The 26,728-nt window shown below is 31.9% G+C and overlaps 1 protein-coding gene across 6 annotated transcripts; it reads left to right on the forward strand.

The window, feature by feature from the left end:
• Positions 1–7,768: 7,768 nt before the first annotated feature.
• On the forward strand, positions 7,769–26,288 carry LOC129939183 (uncharacterized). 6 transcript variants are annotated; one of them, XM_056047093.1, is made up of 8 exons: positions 7,769–8,383; positions 23,538–23,726; positions 23,797–23,950; positions 24,021–24,208; positions 24,265–24,796; positions 24,929–25,110; positions 25,262–25,440; positions 25,498–26,288. In XM_056047093.1, the coding sequence occupies exons 2-8, from the start codon at positions 23,602–23,604 to the stop codon at positions 26,061–26,063; spliced, it is 1,926 nt and encodes a 641-aa protein (XP_055903068.1). In that variant the 5' UTR covers positions 7,769–8,383; positions 23,538–23,601; the 3' UTR covers positions 26,064–26,288. The 6 variants fall into 6 exon arrangements, with proteins under 6 accessions (XP_055903068.1, XP_055903067.1, XP_055903073.1 ...); XM_056047092.1 differs by having other exon boundaries at positions 7,769–7,963; XM_056047098.1 differs by having other exon boundaries at positions 7,769–7,963; positions 23,583–23,726.
• Positions 26,289–26,728: the final 440 nt, after the last annotated feature.

The raw sequence follows: 26,728 nt of genomic DNA on the forward strand, positions 1-26,728 counted from the left end.
TATTTTGATAAAATTAAATAACCACATAAACTGACAAATGTCACTTGATAGAAAATTAGCAATATTGTCACCCAATTAGATGTTATTGGAAGAATTTTGATAGTTCATCCCATAATGGAAGATCTATGCAGTTTTCTTGTTAGCAACTATTCAGCAAATTTCCATTTGACCAATAAATAATAAATCGCAAACATATTCCGTTAAGAAATTATTAGACGTTAATCTGTTCGTTGGTGGATTTGAGAAATGCTTTAAATAAAGAAAGAATTATTACAGAAACGTACAAGAAATCCAAGCTACATACTAAACGGTGATAAAATGTGCAAAATCTCATCGATTCTTTATTTGATTGGTCCATGACATTTACTTTTTGAAGATAATTTCATTTAAATGTTGACCGCGGCTGCGTCTTAGGTGGTCCATTCGGAAAGTCCAATTTTGGGTAACTTTTTCGAGCATTTCGGCCGGAATAGCCCGAATTTCTTCGGAAATGTTGTCTTCCAAAGCTGGAATAGTTGCTGGCTTATTTGTGTAGACTTTAGACTTGACGTAGCCCCACAAAAAATAGTCTAAAGGCGTCAAATCGCATGATCTTGGTGGCCAACTTACCGGTCCATTCCTTGAGATGAATTGTTCTCCGAAGTTTTCCCTCAAAATGGCCATAGAATCGCGAGCTGTGTGCATGTAGCGCCATTTTGTTGAAACCACATGTCAACCAAGTTCAGTTCTTCCATTTTTGGCAACAAAAAGTTTGTTAGCATTGAACGATAGCGATCGCCATTCACCGTAACGTTGCGTCCAACAGCATCTTTCAAAAAATACGGTCCAATGATTTCACCAGCGTACAAACCACACCAAACAGTGCATTTTTCGGGATGTATGGGCAGTTCTTGAACGGCTTCTGGTTGCTCTTCACCATTCAACCAGAAATGAGCCTCATCGCTGAACAAAATTTGTTGATAAAAAAGCGGATTTTCTGCCAACTTTTCTAGGGCCCATTCACTGAAAATTCGACGTTGTGGCAGATCGTTCGGCTTCAGTTCTTGCACGAGCTGTATTTTATACGGTTTTACACCAAGATCTTTGCGTAAAATCTTCCATGTGGTCGAATAACACAAACCCAATTGCTGCGAACGGCGACGAATCGACATTTCACGGTCTTCAGCAACACTCTCAGAAACAGACGCAATATTCTCTTCTGTACGCACTGTACGCATTCGTGTGGTTGGTTTAATGTCCAATAAAGTAAACTGAGTGCGAAACTTGGTCACAATCGCATTAATTGTTTGCTCACTTGGTCGATTATGTAGACCATAAATCGGACGTAAAGCGCGAAACACATTTCGAACCGAACACTGATTTTGGTAATAAAATTCAATGATTTGCAAGCGTTGCTCGTTAGTAAGTCTATTCATGATGAAATGTCAAAGCATACTGAGCATCTTTCTCTTTGACACCATGTCTGAAATCCCGCGTGATCTGTCAAATACTAATGCTTGAAAATCCTAACCTCTAAAAAATCAACCTTTATATTACATTGAATATCCAAAAACACTATCAATTTTGAATCTCTTGGAAATAGAAACAATAATTTTTGACTTGGGTTTACGTTGCGTTTTTATTGAATAAATTCACAAATAAGTGTTCACTTTACCTTATGTGCAAACCAAGGCTACAGAGAATTGACATCTTCTGTCTGTCATCTTTTTTGGTAAAAAATATTACGATCTAAAAAATGCCGGATCTAATAATTCAACCAAAACCACTCGTTAAGTCCGTCGTCGGTCTTTTTACATCTTACCGACCTTACGATATTAAACGATATTATGTGCCCTAAAGCGCTGCATAAGAGTTTCTATAGTAAATCAAAGTATTGTTTGATTTTTAAAAAATATATTTTTTCTTCAGAGCAGGTCGCTCTGTAAATTGATTGTAATAAAATAATCAAATAACCTAAAGACAAATTTACAAGCAACATTGCTTTCCGTCGTGCATTCCCATTGTTGAAAATATTAAAATATTTCCTTTGAAATTCACCACCTCCAGTCAGATCAATTGTTAGCACTTCCGTTGGGAAAACTTATAGTACTATCATCGTAGATTTGTATGGGGGCGGCACCTAGTGGCTGCAATAGAATTAGCTATTTGAGTTTACTTAACTATGCATATAAAACTTCTAACCCCAACTTGAGTCTTCGACGAACAAAAATGTATCTTCAAACCCCCAGCCATAGAGGAAATATATTATCTAGAGTCCCGACTTAATGGGTTTGCTCTTTTTCGGCCTAGAAGCTAAATTGAGAGGATTTTGTCCATAAGGCTAAGCATGTGTTAGTTGTCCCGTGCATTTCTTATGGGACCAAGCCATTATGAATGTAGTTTTTATGGAATTTGTGTGCATCTTGCTCAACCGCGGGGAAAAAAACTATAAGGTGATGATATATTTCCTCTATGCCTCGGGCGTTGAGAAAAAAGTTAATTTAAAGCCAAATCACACTTATGCGTTAGGTCTGTAGAGCTTTGATGGGCTTTAGATAGATTTCACGATAAATAATAATAAAATAAATTGGGTGGCGCAACAATCCTAGTGACTGACAACTCTCAACCATTCCTGTGTGCGAGTACTGTTGTCAAGGATAGAAGGGACCTACAGTTTTAAGCCGAAACAGAATGGCAAATGTGCGAAACAACTGTGTTAAAATTGGAAAAAAAAATAGAATTTATGCATGTTTACCTATTTTAAAACATATTTTTCTATATTTATCCTTTTGGAGTTAAAATAGGTACATGAATAAGTAAGATAGTATGTATTTAAGTTGGCAGCAATGGCGGATCCAGGAGGGGGGGAGTCGTAGGGGTCATGACCCCCCTGGGAGATAATTTATTTGCTTTTTCGTAGGAATTCCCTTCAATTCAAAACTAATCGTATTGCGTTAATGGATATGACCCCCATTATATTTTGAATTATTTATTTTTTGTATATCTCTCATTTTCTGGATTTTTAAATTTTAGCAGCGTTCTTCGCATTAATAGAAATGAAAACAAGAAAGTGTGTTTTGTTTTTGGAAAAAAGCAATCGTTTCAAAACAATTTCTTACATTTCTCCGCGAAATGCACCAAAAACCCTCTAAGCTATTGTATTTTACCTCTTAAATATGGCATATTTAGAAAACTTTTCGAATCTTGGAATGCTTTCATATGAGTCATCAAAATTAAATAGTTAGACCATAACTTGCTGGACAACAGTGTCCTAAATAATTTAATAACTAAAGTTGTCATTTTAGCAATTATTTAATTTTGTTAGCATCCTTTACAAAACATTAGAGAACATTTTAAGCGGTGAGTAAAAACCCATCTAAGTGTGTGACCCTCCCCTGATAAAAAGTCTGGATCCGCTCTTGTTGGGCAGGTTGTTGCGTAGATAAAAATGTACCCAAGGAAGTTTCTAGGAAATAATTTTGTTAAATTAATGTAATAAACCAAAAAGGTAACAAAATCAGTTTAGGAAACTACTATTTTCCTCACCCTCATTTTGGTTGCTTCAAAGAACGGACAAATGGCTAAAGATTACTACACTATCTTCTTCTTGCTTCTTGCGTTCTTAGGAAAAAGGGCAAATGGTTTTGGGTTGTCAGGTGTAATTAATTATTTAAGTAATCAAGTTACAAAAATGGCATTCTAATTTTAAGGAATTTAATTAAGGAATAAAGATTAAAAAACCTTAACATTGAAGAAATACACATCAAATTTCATATCAAAATTAAATTCATTTTTTATTTCTAACTAAATCTTTGTCCATTTTAATTTTCACCTCAATTACTATTGATTTATTTCTAAGGTTTTTAAATAAGTGAACCTGAATATATTTTCAATGCAACCCACACTGATAACTTCCCATTCCAATTAATTACGTACTTGTTGGATTTTAATAAAAATTAGGTAAATGTAGCAAATAATATTTTATGTGAGATAAAATTAGTTTGAAGCCAATGTTTTTAATTTTTGAAAAGGTATTTAAGTTAAAAGTACATTTTTACCAAGCTTTAGTATTGTTTTTTTTATATATATTTTGTACAAAGACTGTCTATTTAATTTTTCTCATAATTTTACCAGATGTCAAAAACGTTATTTTTCGTTACATAAAATTGTTTTGGAGATGAAATCATATGTATTTTGTTCGTATAATTTTCTAGGCGAACAATATTTTGTTTTTCAGATTTTTCGATTAATAAAAAAACCAATTTGAGAAATCGGACCCATTACAATAACTTCCTATGTTAAGCTTATATTTATTATTATAAGCATGGTTTAAAAATATTTGTCTCATTTGAAAATGATTCGAAAAAAATAGGGAAAGCCTTAATTTTTCTAATTGGCAACCACAAAAAGTTTATATTCTAATTTTCTTCTATTTTTTGTCCTGTGTGTTTGTTTTAGATGATTTCATTTTCAATCAACCAATCAAGGTTAGGTTAGGTTGGAGTGGCTGTCCAGATATCATTGACACACGTAGACCTCAAGGGTCCATTGTGATACCACTAATGAGGTTACTCATGGGAGAGTAATGAATTTAAACAAACCATTTTGTACTTTTAATAAAGTTAGAGAGACGTTTTGTGTCAATCGTTGCCAGTTCACTGGTATTATCGAAGAAGGGATTACCGAGAAAGTAATTCCTTCTAATGGAGAGTGCTGGACATGTACATAGAAGGTGTTGGACTGTTTCCTCTTCCTCTTCGTCCATGCAGTTTCTACAGAAGTCATTTGTGTAGACCCCTAGCCTCAGAGCATGTCTACCTATGAGGCAGTGTCCCGTTATTACTCCAATTGTAGAGCTTATACTTTGTCTGCTTAGTGATATCAAGCCTTTTGACCGTTTTAAGTCAATACATGGCCATACTTGCTTGGTTGCCAGGCAGGTGGTACTTTGTGATCATCTAGTATTTGTTGTTTCTAAAGCATATTGCTTGAGAAGATATTTGCATGTAGCAAGTAGTGCTTTGTGTTTTTGATTGGTTGATTGGCAATGAAATCTATTAAAAAAAACACAGGACAAAAAATAGAAGAAAAATTAGAATATAAACTTTTTGTGGTTGCCACTTAGAAAAATTAAGGTTTTCCCTATTTTTTTCGAATCATTTTCAAATGAGACAAATATTTTTAAACCATACTTATAATAGTGCGAACATTTTTAACTTAATATAGGAAGTTATTGTAATGGGTCCGAATTGTCAAATTGAAAATGTTGACAATTCTCGACGTTTCAAGGTCCCTAGAGTCGAAATAAAAGATTTTTAGAAAGATGTCTGTGCTTGCGTGTGTACGTTCGCGACGTTTTTTCGTCGTCCATAGCTCAAGAACCAGTAGAGATATGGACTTGAAATAAATTTTGTTATACAGATAATAATGTAGAAAGATGCCAAAGGGCTCTCAAGAAAATTGAGGGGGTGATTTTTTTGACATAGTAATTTGAAAAAGGGTAAATATTTTGGTAAACCTAAATATTTCACAAACGATACCAAACAAATATATTTTTTGGAAAAATTCCAATTAAAATTTTTTTATAATACGAATAAACCAAAAAACAAAATATTTTTCACCTCGAAAATTTTACGAACAAAAAATGATTTTATCTCCAAAACAATTGTATGTAACGAAAAATAACGTTTTTGACATCTGATAAAATTTTGAGAAAAATCGAATTGATAGGTTTTTTTATAAAAAATAAAAACCTAAAAAAAAAAATAATAAAAGTTGGTAAAAATAGATTTTCGACTCAAATATCTTTTCAAAAATTTGAGATAATAGCTTCTTATTAATTTTTACTTATAAAACATATTGTTATCAACATTAGGACAAAGTTTGAGAAAAATCTAATTAATAATTTTTGTTACAAAAAATAAAAACCTAAAAAAAATGTATAAAAGTTGGTAAAAATTGATTTTCAACTCAAACATCTTTTCAAAAATTGTAGCTATTGGCTTCCAACTAATTTTATCTTATACAAAATATTGTTTTCACCATTCAGTAAAATTTTGAAAAAAATCGAATTGTCAGTATTTGTACAAAAAATTAAAAACATAAAAAAAAATTAACAAAAGTTGGTAAAAATTGGTTTTCGACTCAAATATCTTTTCAAAAATTTTAAATATTGGCTTCAAACTAATTTTATTTTATAAGAAATATTGTATTCAACATTCGATAGAATTTTGAAGAAAATCAAATTGACAGTTTTTTTACAAAAAATAAAACTCTAAAAAAATAATACTGAAACTTGGTAAAAATTTACTTTCGACTCAAAAGCTTTTCAAAAATTAAAAATATTGGCTTTAAACTTATTTTATTTTACAGAAAATATTGTTTTCGATATTCAGCAATTTTTATATAAAAATCCAACAGTCCGTTTTTTCATAAAAAATAAAATTTACAAAAAATAGTACTCAAATTTGGTAAAATTGATACTAGTACATATAGACAAACTTTTAAGCAAGACAAATCGACAGACAAATGATGTCTCACAGAATCAACGCTTTGGCCCTTAGTTGATTGTTTAATTCTGGCTTGAGTCATGACTTAACTCTATAATACGAAACGACTTAAGTCCTTATAATTCAGCTTCATACACCCCAACCTCCTTAATACTTACTTGTCTACATACCTACCCAATCCACCCACTACCCACATTACAATAAAAAAAAAAAAACAAATTTAAAAAATACCTACATCGAATGTATTTTGGAAAAATTCAAAATATGGCAACGAAGCATTGTATCAAAACTTAAATTTGAAAACGTTGCTTTTAAATTTTCACATTTTACAAAAATAGAAAATCTAAAATCAAATGAATACAATTTTCTGCTAACAAATCTAAAACACATACAATTAAATGTATTGTATATGCATATCTTCTATACATTGATAGGTACGAATAAAACAAATCTCAGGTAACGTTGGCAACGACTGATTTTTGTCTACATTTGAGTAATTTATTTAATTTATTTATTTCAATATTTTTATACTTCCAGTCGCTCTTAGATTCCACACTTAATTTTCCTACAGGCAGCGCCCCCATGGTCCGCCTTTCGTACCAAAATTTTGTGTTCCATGATAGTACTATTCAAATTAATATACAAAGCTTTAAGTAATAAAAAAAACATTTTCTTTTTCTGACTTAACCCTACTTGTTTTGTATTTCGTATTTTGAGCCTAAAACATTTTGTTTTTGAATTGATAGTACGGCGAACTAACAGTTGGGTATATGAAAAGTACTTTTTGCATTTCAGCACTAAAATCAAAGAAATCCCCAACAAAAAAAAAAAAACAAGTATGGCAACACCGACCAAAAAACAGGGAAGAAATGTCAAAATCAACCATTTTCCGTGTTTCGTATGTGAAAAAGTGAACTCTGAAAATTAATTTAAAATAGAAATAAATGTTTCCTCGCTCTAAAATTGGTATAATTATTATTTATTTGTACATATCTATCAAATGAAAAAAAACTCGTGTTGAAATTCGTGGTAGGTTAAGGGAAAGCTGAACCAACAAACCAAATATTTTTCACAAAATCGATTCAAATAGTTGGAAAAAATTAACCACGTTCGTGGGACGCGTCTAATTTTTGATAACTTCTTTGTGTCAAAAAAATGCTCATGTCTACCTTTTGTTATAGCAAAGGTAGGACAGTCTTTTTACGAACGATTCATTTTTTGATTATTATTTTCATTTGTATTCATTCATTTTCATTCATTTTCTTCTTCTATAGGTATTATACATACAATTCAAAATAAATAATAAAACAAATCCCACTGCTTTGACCGTCTAGTCGACCCAACGATATTTTAGTCAAAAACAAAAATAAAAGGCGGCTTCGTTTCGTTATCATTTCACTTTTGTGTGCAAAATGAATTGAATTTTGCAAAATACTTTGTTTGGAAAAAGTTAACTCACTTTCAAGTTCAAAAATGTACCTATTTACAGTTATATAATTATCACCTTACTTAAGTTAAGAATTCTAATTATTTTGATCATATTTTATTCGCTTATTACAACGTTCTGTTAAGTGTCAAAAAATATACACACCTTCATCATGGCATTAATAAATATGCAAAGACAACTTTTAAAACATTTATTTACTTAGTATTCTATGCGCAAACATCTCCATTTTCCATAGATTTAAATATGTAAAGTACAAATCAACAACCATCTACGTCTTCTACATTCTTTTGCGAAAAAAATGTATTTTTTATCATGTGAATAAATTATTGAAAACCTTGGTGTTTGTGCAATTCTTGTTCTGTTAAATTTTAAACAATTCAAGAAGAACGAAAAGAAGTTTAACTTTTTGTAAAGATTTCATCTTTTGCCGGAAAGTGGGAAGTTTTGTGTAAGATAAGTCAATTTTCGTAAAGATTTCAACTTTGGTCGGAAAGTGGGAAGTTTTGTGTAAGATATACCTAATGTAGGTTAAGAACCTACAGGCGAATAAAAGTGTTGACAAATGTTAATTACTGTATTACTTTTTTAATATTGAGTGAAACATTAACTGTATGGTAAATCGATAGACACAGAGGTAGTATTTATAATTTAAAACGCAATTCAATTTTATTAACGACATGCGATACTAACCTTTAGCTTATAAAATAATAAATATTACTATTAAAAAATAGCGTCCATTTGTACAAAAAAATGTTCCTATAATTTAATTATAAAAGAAGATAATGTACCTAGCTTTCAATCAAATTGTATATTCTTTCAGAGATTTTGGATGGCTCTAGTTTTTGAGTTACAACCTTTTATAATTTGATATAAACTTATAAAGTACACCTGTGCTCACATAATTTAGTCACTCAAATTGAAATCTGTACTCTGTTCAAAACAAAGTGTTTATTATTTTATTAAATAAATAAACTTGTAAACTATATGAAAAAATTGTTCGTACAGGTGATTCTTCAAAATAATAGCTAAGGTATTTAAAGTAAAACTAATATTCAACTATTCTTTTTTCAATTTTTGTATTGTTTATTAAATGAGGATTGAAAACAAAACAAAATAAATTAGTACAAACTTCAGAAGAAAAAAAAAATGCAACAAATTAGACAAAGTAGGAAATCAAAGCTCAAAAAATTGCAAGTATAGTGATGAAAAACTTAATTATATATATGTATGTAAGTTTTAGTAGCGGGTGTGATAACCTTTCACTTTTATAAAATCCTGAACGTGATTCTTCATAGAGAGAACTAGTTTTGAAGTGTTTCCGTGAAATTTTGTTCCATTCTTCCAATATAACGGGTTTTAGCTGGTTTTATTACTTATTTTTGATTCTCGGACCATTTCTTCCTAAATAATCGCAAAGATGCTCAATGAGATTAAGGTCTGGAGATTGGGGATTATGATACAATTGGGTTTTAACATTATTGAGAAGCCTCTCCTTTACTATCCTTGATGAATGTTTAGGATCGTTGTCTTCCATAAGTAAAAAGTCGTCTTTAAGGCCAATTTTTAAAGCGATTGCTTTCAAATTTACTTTTAAAATTTGTAAATATTTGTTTTTATCCATTGTTGTTTCTATAAAAACTAAATTTCCCATACCATTGGACCCCATAACTAATCAGACCATAGCATTGCCTTCTCCATGATTGCAAATTCTTCAAGGAATAACACATTTTTCGAAAATCGTCTAGTTTCGAAACGTATGCATTCGCATAGTTCAAGCGTTAGAAACTTTTGCTTTTGAAACATAGGGTTTTTTTACCGTGCGACCATTATATCCCTTTGAATGCAGAAAGTTCCGAATAGTTTGAAGGTAAAGCGATATTTCCTCATTTGCTTGAATGTCAGCAGCTATTTTAGGACCACTTAACTTGAGATCAGCCTTTACCATTCTTTCAATTTGTCGTTCCATATGAGCGTCTAGTATTTTTTTCGATCTCTTTCTGGGACCACTTCAAAGCTTTTATTTTATTTTTATTATTATTATTTTCTTTATCTAGCAATATTTAGCTATTTGTATAAACTACTTTATATTCAATATAAATAAACTTATCTTTAAATATACTTTGTTTTTACATAATTTACCAGTTTCTTTTTAAACATTTTAAAATGTTGTTCCAATTTCAAATCATTAGGCAATTCATTAAATATTTTTAGACCATTGTAAACAAGCATATTTTGTGCAGAATGCGTTCTTAACAAAGGAAGACGAATATCACATCTATTTCTCACATTATGACCATGAATATCACTTACATATCTAATTTTATCACATATTTCATATTAAAGACATAAATTTACACATTCATAGAAGTTATCTGGTTTATGCTTAGCCATTTTAATATATAAACCATCGGGGCTAACCAATGACATTTAAGTATTATTCTCATCGCTTTATTCTGCAACTTTTGTAATCTGTCAATCATTGTTATATTACCGAGATAAATTGTTGTTGAACAATATTCAAAATGAGGTTTAATTATTGTGTTATACACATTTATTGCACACAGAATTGACATTCGCTTTCTAATTCTCGAAAAAAAACTATTTTTTTACTAATTTTCTTCGATATGAAATCAATATGGGTTTTGAATTCTAACTTTTTATTAAACATTATTCCCAGATACTTTATTTTATCTACTGTTTCTACAGTCTGGTTTTCAATTTTAACTTCTGCATTCGTTTCTCCGTTAATCATCATACACTTTGTTTTTCCTATATTCAAACTTAATTTATTCATACGAAACCATTTACTTAGTTGCATTAAATCAAAGTTAATTTTCTTAACACATTCGTTTATATTTTTGCCTACGACATACAGCAATCCAATCAGCAAATAGTTTAAGGAAAGAATACTTTACTACTTTAGGCATTTCATTAACATACATTATAAATAACAAAGTTCCTAAAACAGATCCTTGCGGAACACCTAAATTCACATTTGTAGATTCAGAAACAGTTTCTTCAACTCTTGTTCTTTGCGTTCTCCTCTGTAAATATGATTGGAACCATCTTAACTCCTTGCCTCTGACTCCATATCTATCCAGCTTTTTCAGAAGGATGTCTCTATCCACTGTTTCAAACGCTCTTCGGAGATCAACAAATACGGCAACGATTTTCATTTTCGAATTTATTTCCGTCTTCCAGTCGGCAATTATTAAGTTAATCAAGGATTCGCAGCTATGGCCTTCCCTGAATCCTGATTGACATTCCACGAAATTTTTCAATCGTTAGGCAACATATTTACCGGTCGGTACTCCTCGGGCCCTAGTGGGTTAGTATTCTTGGCAATGGGAACCACCAATGATTCTTTCCAACAATCCGGGAAAACACCTTCTTTCATTTACTACTTTGCACAAGTGACCTCCAATAATGTGAAACGAATCAATTATCATGTTAACTGACAACATATTTGAATCTTTTTTATTATTCATGCCTTTGATAAATATTTTTAACTCATTAAAAGTCACAAACTGAAATTCAAAAGCTTTGTCATGGTTTTCAATATAATCAAAATAGTTTTCTTTCGGTATAGCTTTATTTATGTCTATAACACTCGTAACAAAAAATTCATTAAGTTTTCCAGCTAGTAATTTACTATCACTTATCAAAACGTTCTCGAATGTAATACTTTTTATTGAACTCTTCCTTTGTTTTAACACCAATGATTTTATTGTTCGCCACATTTCAAAATAATTTTGTCATACGTATTGAACTGTAGACCGTGGGCTACCAATAGTTGCCGATACCCAGCATAACTTTTTCCGTCGTTTCTTAGTTTAAAATTCAGTTCTCTTACTTCAGGCTATGAAAAGCCTCCATTTTTTTTCAAGATAAATTTCGCAAAATTAAAAAAAAAAAAAAAAAAAAAAACAATTGAAAAGATCAATACACCACGGCATACTGAGCCTAGATCTCGCAATATCATTGCAGTACACAATTTACATTTCAAAAAGAACCGTTATTTCCATTTTGTTAGAGAAGAGAGCAGTGTACGAACATTTGTTGATGTACGAGAAATTTTTTGACCTTCCTGGCAAAATTATACTAATTGTAAAATATAATTTTATCAAATAGTCAATAAGCTGAGATTTGTGGTATTAAGCTCATAGTGTAAGGGAAACCCATTTATTTTCAATTGCTGTACGTGCAATTTTTTGATGTAGTGTATATATTCATATTTAATTGCTCTTAATTCATAATATACAACCTTTTCTAGTTATTTAGGGCAGTTTTAATGTAAAACTGTTAGGATTTTGCCAACCCAAGTGGGAATTTAATATAAAGGCATCTGACTTCGTGTATATTGTGTTTAAACCCTCTTTTATCTTTAGTATTTAGTTAGAAATATCTTTTGTCGTAGAACTTCTGCACATCATAGAATTCATAAATATTATCCATAAAACTAAACATTATTATTATTATATTACGTATTACATTGAATAAAAATACAGACATGACATTAATATCGTCTGCCTGGCTGGCAAATACTATTATTTTTTGAATTTCAAATAAAGTGATAATTTCATTATACATTTTGTTATTAAATTATTATATTGTTTTTTTTTTTTGTGATATTTAAGATTTAGTTGACATATAAAATTAAGTATGTTTGGTATAGTTTAGTTAAAACAAATTAGTAAATAAATGTAACTTTCAGTTTAGTTAAAACAAAAAGTGGAACTTTCAATTTAGTTAAAACAAAATAGCAAATAAAAGTAATTTTTCGTTTAGTTAACACAAAAAAGCAAATGGTTTTAAAAACTTTACTTTACGTGTATTGAAATCAAACTAGCAAAAATAGATCTTTAGAATTTTTAAAAATATTCTTTGTGGATTTTTTCTCTGTAGTTCATCGTTTCAATGGTAAATTTGTAGAGCAGCATTTAATTTGCACCATTCAGATAGTTGAAAAACGCTTTTTGTGTGAGATTATTTTTCCCGAAGTGATATCAACTAATCTCCTTAAGTATAGGGCAAGTCGCCACAAAGTGTAATATGTCTTCCCTTTCGTGTAGATTGCAAATATTACATGTTTCAGCTCTCTCTGTTCGATGTGGCACGTGGCCGGTAATTCAATTTTAACAGCTCTCCTCTTATTTTAAAAACTGTCCCTATTTCTAAACAAGAGTAGGCATTGTTGAAATAATTCCGCTTATTCAGATTATATAAAATATAAACTCTTGGCATAAAATTTTCTCTCAGTCGACAATCTCGCCATTTCGATGAATGAGTATCTCTCATCTTCGTCTGTTAGAGATATTACTTCGTACAAAGATTGTTTCCAGTTGTCAGCTTTCATGTTCAAGTAATTAATCGTCATACCGCAGTTGGCAGCAAGATTAATCCAATCCGTACAAAATAGCTTTTTGTTAAGAACTGCATACTGAAGAATAAGCTTGGGCAGTCTAGTGTCCTCCATTTTTAAAACTTTTTTGCAAATAATCTGCATTTAATTTCAGTGTTGAATCTCGGGAGCATTGTACCGTCGGGCGCTGTACATTGAGAAGGAGTAATTTTAATGCTCTCCTGATAGATTATTTCCCAGATAGAGGCTTACCCATTGATTTTCTGGTCGCAACAGCCCATTTTATATTACCCCATAGATTTTTTTGGGGTTGAATCTGGACCTAGAGCAGGTCACTCCAGAACTCTAATGAAATTCGATTAAAACTAGTATTTAACGACCCGATAGCAATGATCCGTACCTGTTTTTTTTTGGAATTCAAAATCAAATGGGGTGGCGCAACAGTCCGTTGTGAACCAGGGCCTAGTGACTTACAACTCTCAACCATTCCTGTGTGCGAGTACTGTTGTCAGGAATGGAAGGGACCTACAATTTTAGGCCGAATCCGAACGGCTAGTTTGAGAAAGCACTCTTTCATGACAAGAATTACTCTTGAAGAATTTGTCAATTCCTCGCAAGAGGCAGTACCCGCGAAAATTAATTAAATTACGGTGGCACAGGCAGGGATTGAACCCCAGACCCCTTGCATGACAGTCCAACGCACTAACTATCATGCCACGGGTAGTGCTTTTTTTGGAATTAATTTTAAAAAAAAATTAAAAAATAGTTTTGAAAACGGTTATTTCGGAGTCCAAACACATAAACCCGGGGCCCTACTATGCAACTCGATTCTACAATGAAATTGCTCGAATTCGAAAAATTGGTACTATGTATCTATTTGACTACTTTCAAACCAACGAGAATTGAATAGTTCTAGTAGTGCCACCTTTATTCTTATGAACTTTCGAATAAACGATTAACTACGTACCTCGAAAGTAGAATTCAAAACAAGGCAAAATTGAAAATAATCACTCTACATCAAATGTGTTTGCGAGCAAAGTTTTTTTTATCAAAGTAAAAGTAAAATGTAGTTTCATCTACCACCCCAATAACACCGGGCATTCGTGATTTTTGCCAAAAATAGCTCGAAAAATGTAATCTAAAACGAATCATTGAAAACCATAGACTATTCAATTATTTCTAAAACTTCAGACATAGTCAATTGAAGACCTATAAATGATCTTAATCATAAATGATTTTAATTGTATAACGCGACATTTTGTCGACGAGTATAATTTGGGTAAAGTAATAAAGTTCGATCAAAATTTCAAGACTTTTTAGTCTATCCATTAAAAAGTTAATAAGAAGGCAAAAAATTTAAGATTCAAACAACCTATTATTGCATTACCTTCTAAATACCTGCTAACATATGATGTTTTGCTTTTAAAAATTGCGAAAAATATCTCCTATTTGATTTATTAATCTTGCCTATGCGATGAGTGTTCATGATGAGAGGCTCATATTCTCATAATCTGTGTAATAAAGACGGATTAAGGTTATATTCTAAAATGTAGAAAACAATTTTTATTGAATACCTATCACTTTTTATCTAAACAAATTCAAACACATAGTTTGGAGTTAAACACAATTACTAACTTCTAGACCACGAAAATTTTATTATTTTTATAAAGATGCCGCAACAGTTGATAATATCGGCCGAAGTCTTAAAGGCTTTTATTCTTACTTACAAAATAAAGACTCGTACAGGTAAAAGATAAGAGAGGTTGAAAGAACTGCAAAAAAAAGCAATTGAAGACGAGCAATTTTAAGGTGTGTATCTGATTCTTGTGATTCTGAGGTAAAAATAAAACAAAAAACTAACGTAAACGCAAGTCTCTCAGAAGTTTTAAGAGTTATTAAAAGTAGTGCCATCTTAAACGAATTACACTTGTTGAAAAACAACCGAAAGTTATACTATTAGCGTTAAACTATTTCATTTCGGTGGCCCTGATAGGTCAACCTTGGTGTTAAGAGCTTAATCACAACTGTGAAGGAGGTGTTGTTCTATTAAAAGATGTTATGAAAAGTTTAGGTGTTTACATCAAAAATTACTGGAGTTGGGTATAAGGGAATCTTGGGAAGAACCATTTTCCTAAATAGTCTAACATTTTTTGACTCTTAAACTTGGCCTACATTATAAAATCTAGGACAGAAGAGCAAAATTTGCACTTCCTTCGATTCCTGCCGTACTCATGTGATCTAAATATTATTAAATATACCTGGGCATGGTCATTACATCCCTCAATTTTTATTGTGTGTGAGTACTGTTATCAGGGATCGAACTAAACTCAAAATTAAACTTGTTTTATTCCAATCCAATGACAATTTTAATTTTTGTGCCTATTCAGGTTACTCAAAAAATATTCAATTTTTCATAGTAGAAAGCTTTGCAAGTGGAAGAAAGAAAAACTAGTGGTATATAATTGAATAATGCTTTTCTTGATATCTGAAGTGAGTAGTTAGCACCAACAGATGGCACAATACCCATCGAAATTTTGTAAAATATGTAAGTAGTATTTTTTTCAAAATTCTGTGTGTATTCTGCGGAGCGTATTTTGAAATTGAGCACCCTTTGACTTGGTTTTGGAATTTTTCCTTCCATTTTGGTCTAAATAGCTTTAGCTGGTCAAGTGTTTTTGCAGTCAAGCTCATTGTTTGTAGTCCGTTAGTAAGGATCGGTAAAATAGCAGAGTCGAAGATATATTTCATTGTGTCTGCACTTTGTTCCATTTATTAAATATGTTTAAGGGTACAGAATTGTTTCCAGCTATTTGTGATGCGTATGTTAATTTCTTTATTTTCTTAGTACCTAAATGATTTTAGTTGCCCCAAATATATATAATCTTCTAAGTGCTCAATTTTTCTTTGTCCAATGTATCGTCTTTTGTGTGATTTGCCATGACTTTAGTTTTCGATTTGTTTATTTGAAGTCCATAATTTTTACACAAGGCTGTTAGTTTCGTCTACATGTCTTGAATGTGTGAAGCTTTTGTAGAAATAGAAACTATATCGTATGCAAATCTTAAATTGTGTTAAGAACTTTTACACATATCCTTTATTCATGTGTCTTCCAGTTAGGTATTTTGGAAAATGTCTTCCAGAACTGAACTAAATAGAGGCGGTTAAAGTTGATCGCGTTGTCTAACTCCTCTTGTTATATTACATTCGCGTACTATATTCTCTGTTTTCATTCAATCTGTGTTATTTTTGTATATGTTTCTGAACGTCTTTTTAATATTTGGGTTTATGTTTTCAGGGAGTACTATGTCATTTCGTTTTTAAAGAAGTCAAAAGCTCTACCGAAATGAATAAATAGAAATTAAAGCGTTGGTCTAAATTCATTGCATTTTTCTATTAGCTCTAGAAGCTATAATATTGGAAATTTGCACATGAACTTTTCAAAGTGTATTCCTCATCATTTTTCATTTGATACCAAACTTTTTCGTGTACACTTTGTTCTCGGAATAAACAGTTCGAATTCCCTTTTATCTCACAATGAAAAACTTTGAAAATAACGACAAAAAATATATGTTTTTTAATTCTTGTACCTATGTATGCATGTATAAGAACTATTTTGAATATAAAATACCAAAACAAATATGTATTTAGATACGCTAAATTAGCACTGATAAAAATCTTTCTTTATGAACTAAGTACCTAGAGTAATTCTATTACGAACTGGTGCACGATATACTTGAAAAAACAAATTCTTAATTACAAAATATGTACTCGTAAGTGCATGCAATAAAAATAAAAACCAAACCATTTGCTGCACGTTTTCAACAATCTCTTATAAATATTTAGAATATTTTCAGTATTTGTTTAACCCGCCAATGGTGACCAATATGTCTGTGAGACAAGGTTCCTTCAATAATGCCAATAACTTTTTCCTCCACGGTCAGTTGTTATTGAAATTTTGAATAACTGTCGCATTTCAAATCCCCTTTCCAAATTTTATAACTTAATCCTGACTTGAGGACACGTTTCAAAGTATTGGTATAAACCTGGCCAGTGAGACTTTGGTCACCGATTAAGTAAGCCAAGTAGTCACCATTAAATTTTGTATAAGGAAATGTTTTGTTTGAATTTAAAAAAAAATTTAATCTCAAGAGAAATCATTTTATTATATGACTTTTTGTTTATTTCTATTTTATAATATTTTTCTATTTATGTATACTAAAATTTGTAAAATCTTTGTAATTTGTAATGATTTACGTCAAAAACATTATAAAATATTAAGAGTGAAATAAACCCAGGCTTCTAATCAGGAGGGGGGTATCACACACTTAGATGAGTTTTTGCTCACCGTTTACAAATGTTCTTTAATGTTTTTTAAAGGCGGCTAACAAAATTTAAATTATATAATATTTATATTAGCCGCATATTTTCACATTTTAATTGCTAAACAACTTTATTAATCAAATTATTTTAGAACACTGTTGTCCAGTAAGGTATGGTCTAACTATTTTATTTGGGTCACTCCCTACATATTTAGGAGCTAAAACACAAAAGTTTAAAGAAGTTAAGAAATTGTTTTGAAATGTGTCTTATTTTCCAAAAATAAAATATACTTTTCTTGTATCCATTTCAAAGAAGGGGTTGGTGGAGGTGTGTACTCTGAACGACTGAAATTAAGTCTCTCATTCCGAATTCCCAATCATTGTAGCGTGTTCCAGGCTGAACTTTTGGCGATTAAGGAAGTCTTGTCTTGGCTCAAAGAAAACGTGATATCAACATCTGATATCCGTTTTTTCTCTGACAGCCAGGTCGCTATCAAATCTCTGGACTCTGTCTCTACAAACTCTATAACAGTCCATAACTGTCGATCATCTCTAATGGAGAAACAGTTAAATATTCACCTTTGCTGGGTGCTGGGCCATAGAGACATTCCAGGTAACTGTAAGGCAGACGAACTCGCCAGGAACGGTACAGTACAGCCCATCCTACCACGTTTGGCAAGTACTGGCATACCAATCGCTACTTGTAAACTGTTGCTAATGCAAGACGCTGTGAGGAGGGCAGGCACCAGGTGGAACAACATCACCACGTGTCAAGCCACAAAAAACATCTGGCCAACACTGGATTTAAAACATTCAAGGTGCTTGCTCTCTCTAAGCAGGTCGCATATAAGCTCGATAATAGGTGTCATAACCGGACACTGTCTAATAGGAAAGCACGCCACGAGACTAAGCGTATTCTCAAATGACTATTGCAGAAGCTGTATGGACGTGGAAGGGGAAGAAAAGGTTCTTCATCTTCTCTGAACATGCCGTGCTCTAGCTCGAAAACGCAAGAATTACCTAGGAGAATTCTTCTTTAACGATCTAAATCATATCGGTATAATCAGCCTCTCACGTTTCGTAAGGGACTCAAGCTGGTTCCATTGAGCTTAGGAGGAAGCCTCAAGATTCATGTGGTATCACAATGGGCCATTAAACTGGCCTAAGTGTGTCCGTTTCCATCTTGGACAGCCACAATAACCTAACCTAACCTGTATCCATTTCTATTAATGAGAAAAACCCTTCAAAAATTCAAAAAAAATCCAGAAAATGAGAGAGAATCTAATATGTAGAAATGTCGTAGTTTTTTCGAACTAAATTTTCGGGAGTCTTTTATTACTATCGTTATCAATCTGCTTACTCGTATTTTGATCTTATAGAAAAATATTTGTTTCTTAAATTTAAGGAAGTAAATGCATTTAAGTACATAATTTCTCTAAAAAGTTAAATTAAAACAAATTAAGGAAGGTTAACAAATAAATTGTAAAGAAATGTTTGTGTAGCACTCACAAATTACACGTTTCAGAATCTCTTTTCACTTCATGACATTCAAAGCTTTTATATCAATATATATATAGATTTGAATGCATACACAGTAAAACATACATCTTATAATATTAGTGATATGCTAAAATACAAAACATAAAATAGTAAACAGGCTACTTCAAAGATGAATTTATATAAAATTTTTGAGTTTATACAAAATTTAATTTAATTTAATTAATAATCTCATTCTTTAAATTCAAATTGATTTATTCAATTAAAATAACAATTAGTATATAATATTTATGTACATATGTATGTTTATACAAATTTTAGTAGTTCAGTTCGTTATTTAAAATCATATAATATAAAATTCGCACATATTAATCTCAACTCTCAACTTTATGCGGGGTTCTTTGAAAATTAGGCAATTTGAAAATGACTTCGGAGTTCTAATCGAAACTTAGTTTCTCCATTTAAAGTTTTCAAGTTTCTAGGCAGAAGATTCCACAGAAGGATAGCGTAAACAAAAAATTGTTGTTCAGAGGTACGACAGGAATAATGAGGGTGCATAAGCATTAAGGATCTGCTTGAGGAACTGAATTGAATCCTATTATATAAACTAGAAGGTTGTTGCGTGTTCATTATGTTACAGAGTAGGAGTAGAGTCCTGTACCGCATGAGATGATCAAAGGAAAAGTTGTAAATTTGGCGTGAAAATTCCGAAATACGATCAAAACGACGTAGACCAAAAATGTAGCGAGCTATGTTATTAAAGGCGACATTCAATTTTCTTCTACTGTTGGCATCACAGTTGCTAAAAACTTCGCCACCATAAGTTAATATTGGGATCATATGCGTTTTGGCAATCATCATCCGAGTGTTCAAGGGCGTAAAATGTTGTGACGACCATAACATTCTAAGAACCCCATAAACCTTACCCACCTACACATTGATATGGCTGTCCCAAGTAAGTCTCCTGTTAAACAACATACCTAGATTTCGCGCATTCGATGTAAATTCAGTTGGTATACCATTCAAGCAGATGCTTGGAAAATACTTCATATTAGTTGCTGATTTATTGATGATAACACATTTTGACTTGATAGGATTTAAGAAAAGACCATTATTCTGAGACCAGTTTGATATTTTTTCGAGATCTTGGTTGATAGTATAAGCTCCATCCTCTATTAGCCCCAGGGGACAACTATAAATCAACTGTACATCATCAGCAAACATTTGAATTGCACATCCCGAAATCTGAGTTGGTATTTCATTAATGTATAGAGAGAAGAGAAGGGGACCCAAAATAGAACCCTGGGAACTCCTCTGGTTGTGGGAAGGAATGACGACTTTTGTTATCAACCGACAACGCCTGAAATCTATCTTGCAGATATGTTTTTATCAACTTAACCGCCAATGGAGATAAACCATAACAACTAGAAAGTTTCTAACATAAAACGTGATGGTCCACCGTATCAAAGGCTTTTGAAAAGTCTAGTAATACTAGAAAAGATACAAGGTTATCATCTAATGCCAATCTTATTTCTTCAACTACATTGACTATTGCTGTAGTACAACTGTGCTTCCCACGAAAGCCAAATTGTTTACTTGACAACAAGTTCTGTGATCTGATATGGACATTGAGCTGTTTTTGGAGAATTTTCTCGAAAACCTTGGACAGGAAAGATAATATGGAGATGGGCCTGAATTCATCCGTGTTTCGACCCTTGGGAATTGGAATGATTTTTGCCCTTTTTCTAATCATCAGGGTAAACGCCCGTCATAATAATAGTGTTGAAGATGTGGGTCAAATTAGATCTACCTACCCCTAATTCCCTTAAATTTTTCCATAATTGGCGTTTGTTGGCTGTTCCTAACTTTGAACTGTACGCTTCGATTTTAGCGGATCTAATTTTAGCATTTGCTTGGTTAAGAAGAGTACGATAGGTTTCGAAGTGTAATACAAGTCTATATCTCTTCCACTCACGGTAAACATGATCCCGTTGAAATAAAAGCCTACGAATTTCATCGGAGAACCAAGGACGTTGATAATGATTGGTATATGGTTGTTAAACAGGTTTAGAATATTAGAGTTCAAAAACTTAACTTGGTCATTAGGTGAGGGGAGGTAGAAGACTCTGTCCCAATCAATGTTCTGCAGATTTAGTTCAAGGCTAGTATAGTCTACCCTGTGAAAATCACGATACACATATGGGGTTTCAGTTGTATGCTTCCTAAAATCAAATCTTAAATAAATAAGATCATGTTTCGAAAATGCTGATGCCGATAACTGGTCATAATGCAAATATGAAAAGTTTATTATGTTTTTCACTTAGCCATTAGTTTATCAAATTGTCACTTTTGCTTTTTTGGGACGTTTGTATTATTTAAATTCGTGTTTAAATCTCAGTTCTAGAGCATCAAAAACAAATTCACTTTAAAAGTAGGTTTATTCAACAGAAAATCAATTTTGAAAGAAATTAAATGCACGAATGGGGGGGCGCTAGAACTTGTTAATTTGTTCCAAACAGTCTAATCAAAAATATTTCCTATACTTTAAGATTTAAAAATGTACCTGCAAAGAAAGTTCTTCTCAAAAATTTAAATGCCATTTTATTTCTGAAAAAATTTACATTAACTTATTTTTTTTTTTTTTGACAATCACTTCAAACTTTAAATATGTCTTAAAAATATTTTTGGTAAGCACTAAATAAAGTGCTTATAAATATACATTTTGTATTTAAATTTTCTGAAAAAATGTTCAACCCTTTCTGAGATATCGAGTTTTGTAAACAAAATTAATATTTTTTTTTATCAAAAAAAAAAATAAATTTTTGATCATCAAAAATCATCATCAATTTGATGATTTGATCATTGACAAGAGCTTGCACAGAAAGAGAAGATTATTGAAATCGGTCCATTACTTCTTGAGAAATCTTAATAATAAAATAAAGGTTTTAGAGGGGTACCCTTCCGGAGCAATACCAAAATATGTTATTCTTGTAGAAAAAAGACAAATCAAGAATACAAAATTTAGAGAAAGTTTCAAGAAAAATCACATACTAACAAATTTTGTATGTAGAGTGCTGTTATTTTTTCTATTAATGAAATAAGAAACAAAATTATTTTAACTGTAGGGCCAGGAAAGAAAGACAGACGGACGGAATTGGGGTACCCACTTTTTTCGGCTTCTGTAATGTCGTAATGTCAGTTTAATTTAAAATTCTAGTTCGAAATTTTTTTACTAATGCGAAACTTGCTATATAGTTCCTATATGTCACAAGAAAACTCCTTTAATGTTCACTGTTTATGTGTGTCAAAAAAAATTAATAATAAAGTTTTTGGAATTTTAAGGTAACTTAATATAAAAATGATGATCTCTTATGCAAGGTTTCTTCTAACAATTACTAACAAATTTTTAGTTGAAATCTTTACTTATACAACATAACTGTATAAGCTTTATGGCTCATATGACACCCCCTGGATCGTCCATTGGTTGATGAACTTGTGCTGTGTTTTAAGAATAGGGCTTCATATATTGTTATTGGTTCAGTCTTCAGTTAAAAGTAGTACTTTTAGCAACAAAGTCTAAGGAAGTAAAATAAAAATGTTGTTTTCATATAAAAAAACGCTAATTTAAAACATAATGGGGGTAATATCCATTAACGCAATATGATTTGTTTTGAATTGAAGGTAATTCCTACGAAAAAACAAACAACTTATCTCTCGGGGGGGGGGGGGGGATGGGTAATGACTTTTACGTTCCCCCCCTCTGGATCCGCCATTGCATAAACCGTCTAGGGTTGATAAAATATCTTTTGCAATTATCCAAAGAACATTTATTGAAAATGAAAAAAAAATCACTCTTCTTTATAAATACGGTCTGCAAGACCGGCGTGACCATTGATGTATGTACATAAGTCAAATTGACGTGATCTTTGGTGGGTTAACTTAGCCCTTTGCTGTATGGAAAAAACTCTAGATTTCAACCTCTCCCATGCGAATATTTGAAAACGGAAGTTAAATGTGTGATTAAAAAAAACTTTCAAATTCGGTTGCGTATTGTTAATGAACGCTTTATTCACACATATAAATATCCAATGGGTTTTCAGGGCATACAAAATGTCAAGCCTCTTAAATTGAAAAGATTACTTTGAAACTTATTAAGTGAAGCTGCATTAAAAGCCCACATTGACAAAGGAAAAATTTAACACCACAAAAACACAAATACAATTCATGGCGGTATACATTACTCTTGTTTTTATTTTGTTTTAATTCGCTAAAGGTTGTTGCCTTATTCTCGCCTCTTACTCACATACTATAATCTGCTACACGACTTCATCTTCCAAACTTAATCAGCGCATTTATGTATTTCCAATAATGTCGCGATAATTATATTGTTCGGTTTTGACTTATATTTGACCTTATTTTTTTAGCCTGAAACTGCCGTTCAAATAGAATAAATGCATATCAACTTTTAGATTAGACGAGGACGTCAGTATGCGCAATGCACGAAAATTTTTGCGCAGGCTCATCTGGGCAACATTGTTACTCTTTTTTGGAGTATCTGCATTAGGATTATTTTTCAATGGACCCAGAGAATATGGGGATAACAAATTTAAACTGTAAGTACCCTATCCTATTGTTAAATGATCTTACATGTAAAATACCATAAACATTAAAACTATTTTACAGGCAAAAAATGGAAGAGTCAATTAAATCGCCAATGAATCAAGGCGAATGCAAGATTCCCGATCTACCAATAGATAATCCAGAGATAATGGCATTTTATAAAGAGACACAGAAGATCGACTGTGGAGATAGCCTTGATGATTGGGTAACATGCGAGGTAGATATAAATATACCAAATTGATGATAACACATTCACTGATTACACATTATTTTGAATTTCTTTCAAGAAATCTATTTGCTTTGTAAAACCCGAGATTACAGCGACCAAGGGTGAAGTGATTTGTTCCTTTACCGATATTATTCGAAAGACTGATTACAAAGCCAAGTATGGCAAAGTAACAAAAACTAAAGAACCTTATGTTCTGCAGCAATCCGACTTTGTAAAAGTTGTATGTAGTGCTCAAAATGGCGATAGGTAAATAGAAACAAAAAATGTCAACTTAAATTCTTTTAAACTTGCTAATTTTGTAGATGGTACGGTATGGCATCTGGCATCCGTGATACTGTCCACCGATCAGTAGAACAAACTGAATTCCCGCTTTACAATGTGCTTATGCTTGGATTCGATTCGTTAAGTCGAAATGCATTCATGCGAAAACTACCAAAAACATATGAATTTCTAGTCAAAGAAGGCCAAGCTATGGTACTGCAGGGTTATAATATTGTTGGTGATGGAACACCACAGGCTTTAATACCTATATTAACAGGAAGAATGGAATTGGAATTACCAGAGACAAGGAAGCGCAAAAGAAACTCGGTGTCAGTGAATGCATATCCAATGATTTGGAAAGAATTCGAAAGATATGGATATGTTACTTCTTTTAATGAAGATCTCCCTAAATATGGTACATTTACATATCGTATGAATGGTTTCGATGAACAACCAACCGATCATTATTTGAGAACGTTCTATCTGGAATTAGAGAATATTATGCCTTCAAATAAGAAATTTTGCATTGGATATCAACCAGGACATCTTGTGATGCTTGATTACACCAGAAATGTATGTTATTTATTTTATTTTGTTTTCAATTTGACTAAGTTTAATGTGAATGTTAACTATTTAAGAAACTTAAAGCTTTCTAAGTGTACTCAATACTACAAACAGTTAATAACAATTAATTTTGAATTTCAGTTTATGGCAAAATATTCTGACAATCCGCGGTTTGTCTTTAGTTTTCACGGAGAGCTCTCTCATGACTCTATTAATATAATCGGCAGCGCCGATGATGATCTCGTTGAATGGCTAACCAACCTCAAAGCTAAAAGGCTATTAGACGATACAATTCTAATTGTAATGTCCGATCATGGAAACAGGTAATATTATTTGTATTTATTTATTTCAAAATCCCTCAGCCTTTAAATTAATTTAGATTTTTAATTTGATTATAAAAAATTAAATAATGTATTTAAAACACATTTTGCTACATATTTACATGTGTATGTATGTATGTATTAAATATTATAGATTTTCTGATGTTCGTAATACACTGCAAGGCAAACAGGAAGAACGCCTACCATTTTTCAGTTTTGCCTTCCCAGAATCTTTTAAAAACCGGCATCCACAGGAGTATCGTAATTTTCAGGAGAATGTCAACCGTTTGACGACACCTTTTGACATACACGAAACACTCCTCGACATTTTGAGTAAGTAGAATTAAGCTACTATTTAATTGAAGATATGTACTAATTTGCTTTGTTTAGATATTCAATCAAGTGATGACCGTTCAGCTACAGAATCTTCAAATTATGTCCCTAGAGGAATATCTCTCTTCAAACCAATTCCACAAAATCGTTCATGTGCAAGTGCCTTTATCGAACCGCATTGGTGTGCTTGCCTTGATTGGCGTCAAATTAACGATACATCAACTCCGCTAATTAAAAAAATTGCTCAAAGTATTCTTACAACAATCAATGATGCTTCCAATAGCTTTCGAGAAGTTTGTGAGCCATTTGAATTAAAATTAATCAATTGGGCATTGAAATTAACTCCGCACCGAGAACTTCTTAAATTTAGAAAGAATAAAGACATAGATGGCTTCCTGCCGGATCTTTCATCCGATATGGACATTCATGAGGAATTCTATCAGGTGCAAGTAACGCTTTCTCCTGGTGATGCACTTTTTGAAGCAAGTGTAAGCTATAATCTCAAAGACTTTCAAGCCACGACAAAGCTGTCTCAAGTTTCGCGGGTAAACAAATATGGCAGCCAGGCAAATTGTATATATGACACAAATCCCGAGCTGAGAAAGTATTGTTATTGCAAATAAATTAAATCTGCTAAAACATCTTTAATCAGTATTGATATTAATGCAAGCAAAAGAAATCTCTTATACATAAATTAGTCATGAAACTTCATTTTTATAATTTATTTTTTTCTATATAAAAGATCATGGCTTTTTGTACAAAAATAAACTATGTTTTTTTTAGATTAATAAATTAATGTATTTAGGTTTAAAATCTAAATAAATGTTTTTATTAATTTATTTATTGAAGTTCTCAGTTTTTTATTACAAATTATCTAGGCCTTAAAATCTTCTGCGAAACTATTACGAAAGTAAGATTTTTGGATTTCCGATCTATTGTAAAGAAAATACGGGAATACGAGGGTGGTCCAATTATTGCTTAGCCCCACTATATTAACTATCGTATATACGTTCGGGAATACGATTCTCGTTTTTATAAAATTGCACAGCAAAATCAAAGAACGCTTGTATGTTGTCTACGGTGACTCTCTTCCTTCGATGGCGTAACAAAAATCCACGATCTCGTATTGGCAAGCCCCCGATTGAAGGTACGCGAGATAACTGAGAGAGTAAGCATCTCAAAAGACGCCGTCGACGAAATATAGATCAACTGGTACAAGCCAGATACCAAGGAAACGTCGAAACAATGGGATTCACCCATTGCCATATCGGCTGAAACGTTAATGACC

This window comes from Eupeodes corollae, chromosome 1 (assembly GCF_945859685.1).
Source record: "Eupeodes corollae chromosome 1, idEupCoro1.1, whole genome shotgun sequence".
Classification (NCBI taxonomy): Eukaryota; Metazoa; Arthropoda; class Insecta; order Diptera; family Syrphidae; genus Eupeodes; species Eupeodes corollae.

Coding starts and splice junctions, on each gene's coding strand:
- LOC129939183 (XM_056047093.1), top strand. CDS start 23,602: ATGCGCAATGCACGAAAATTTTTGCGCAGGCTCATCTGGGCAACATTG. Junction 24,209..24,264: donor AGTGCTCAAAATGGCGATAG/GTAAATAGAAAC, acceptor CTAATTTTGTAG/ATGGTACGGTATGGCATCTG. Junction 25,441..25,497: donor AACACTCCTCGACATTTTGA/GTAAGTAGAATT, acceptor TGCTTTGTTTAG/ATATTCAATCAAGTGATGAC.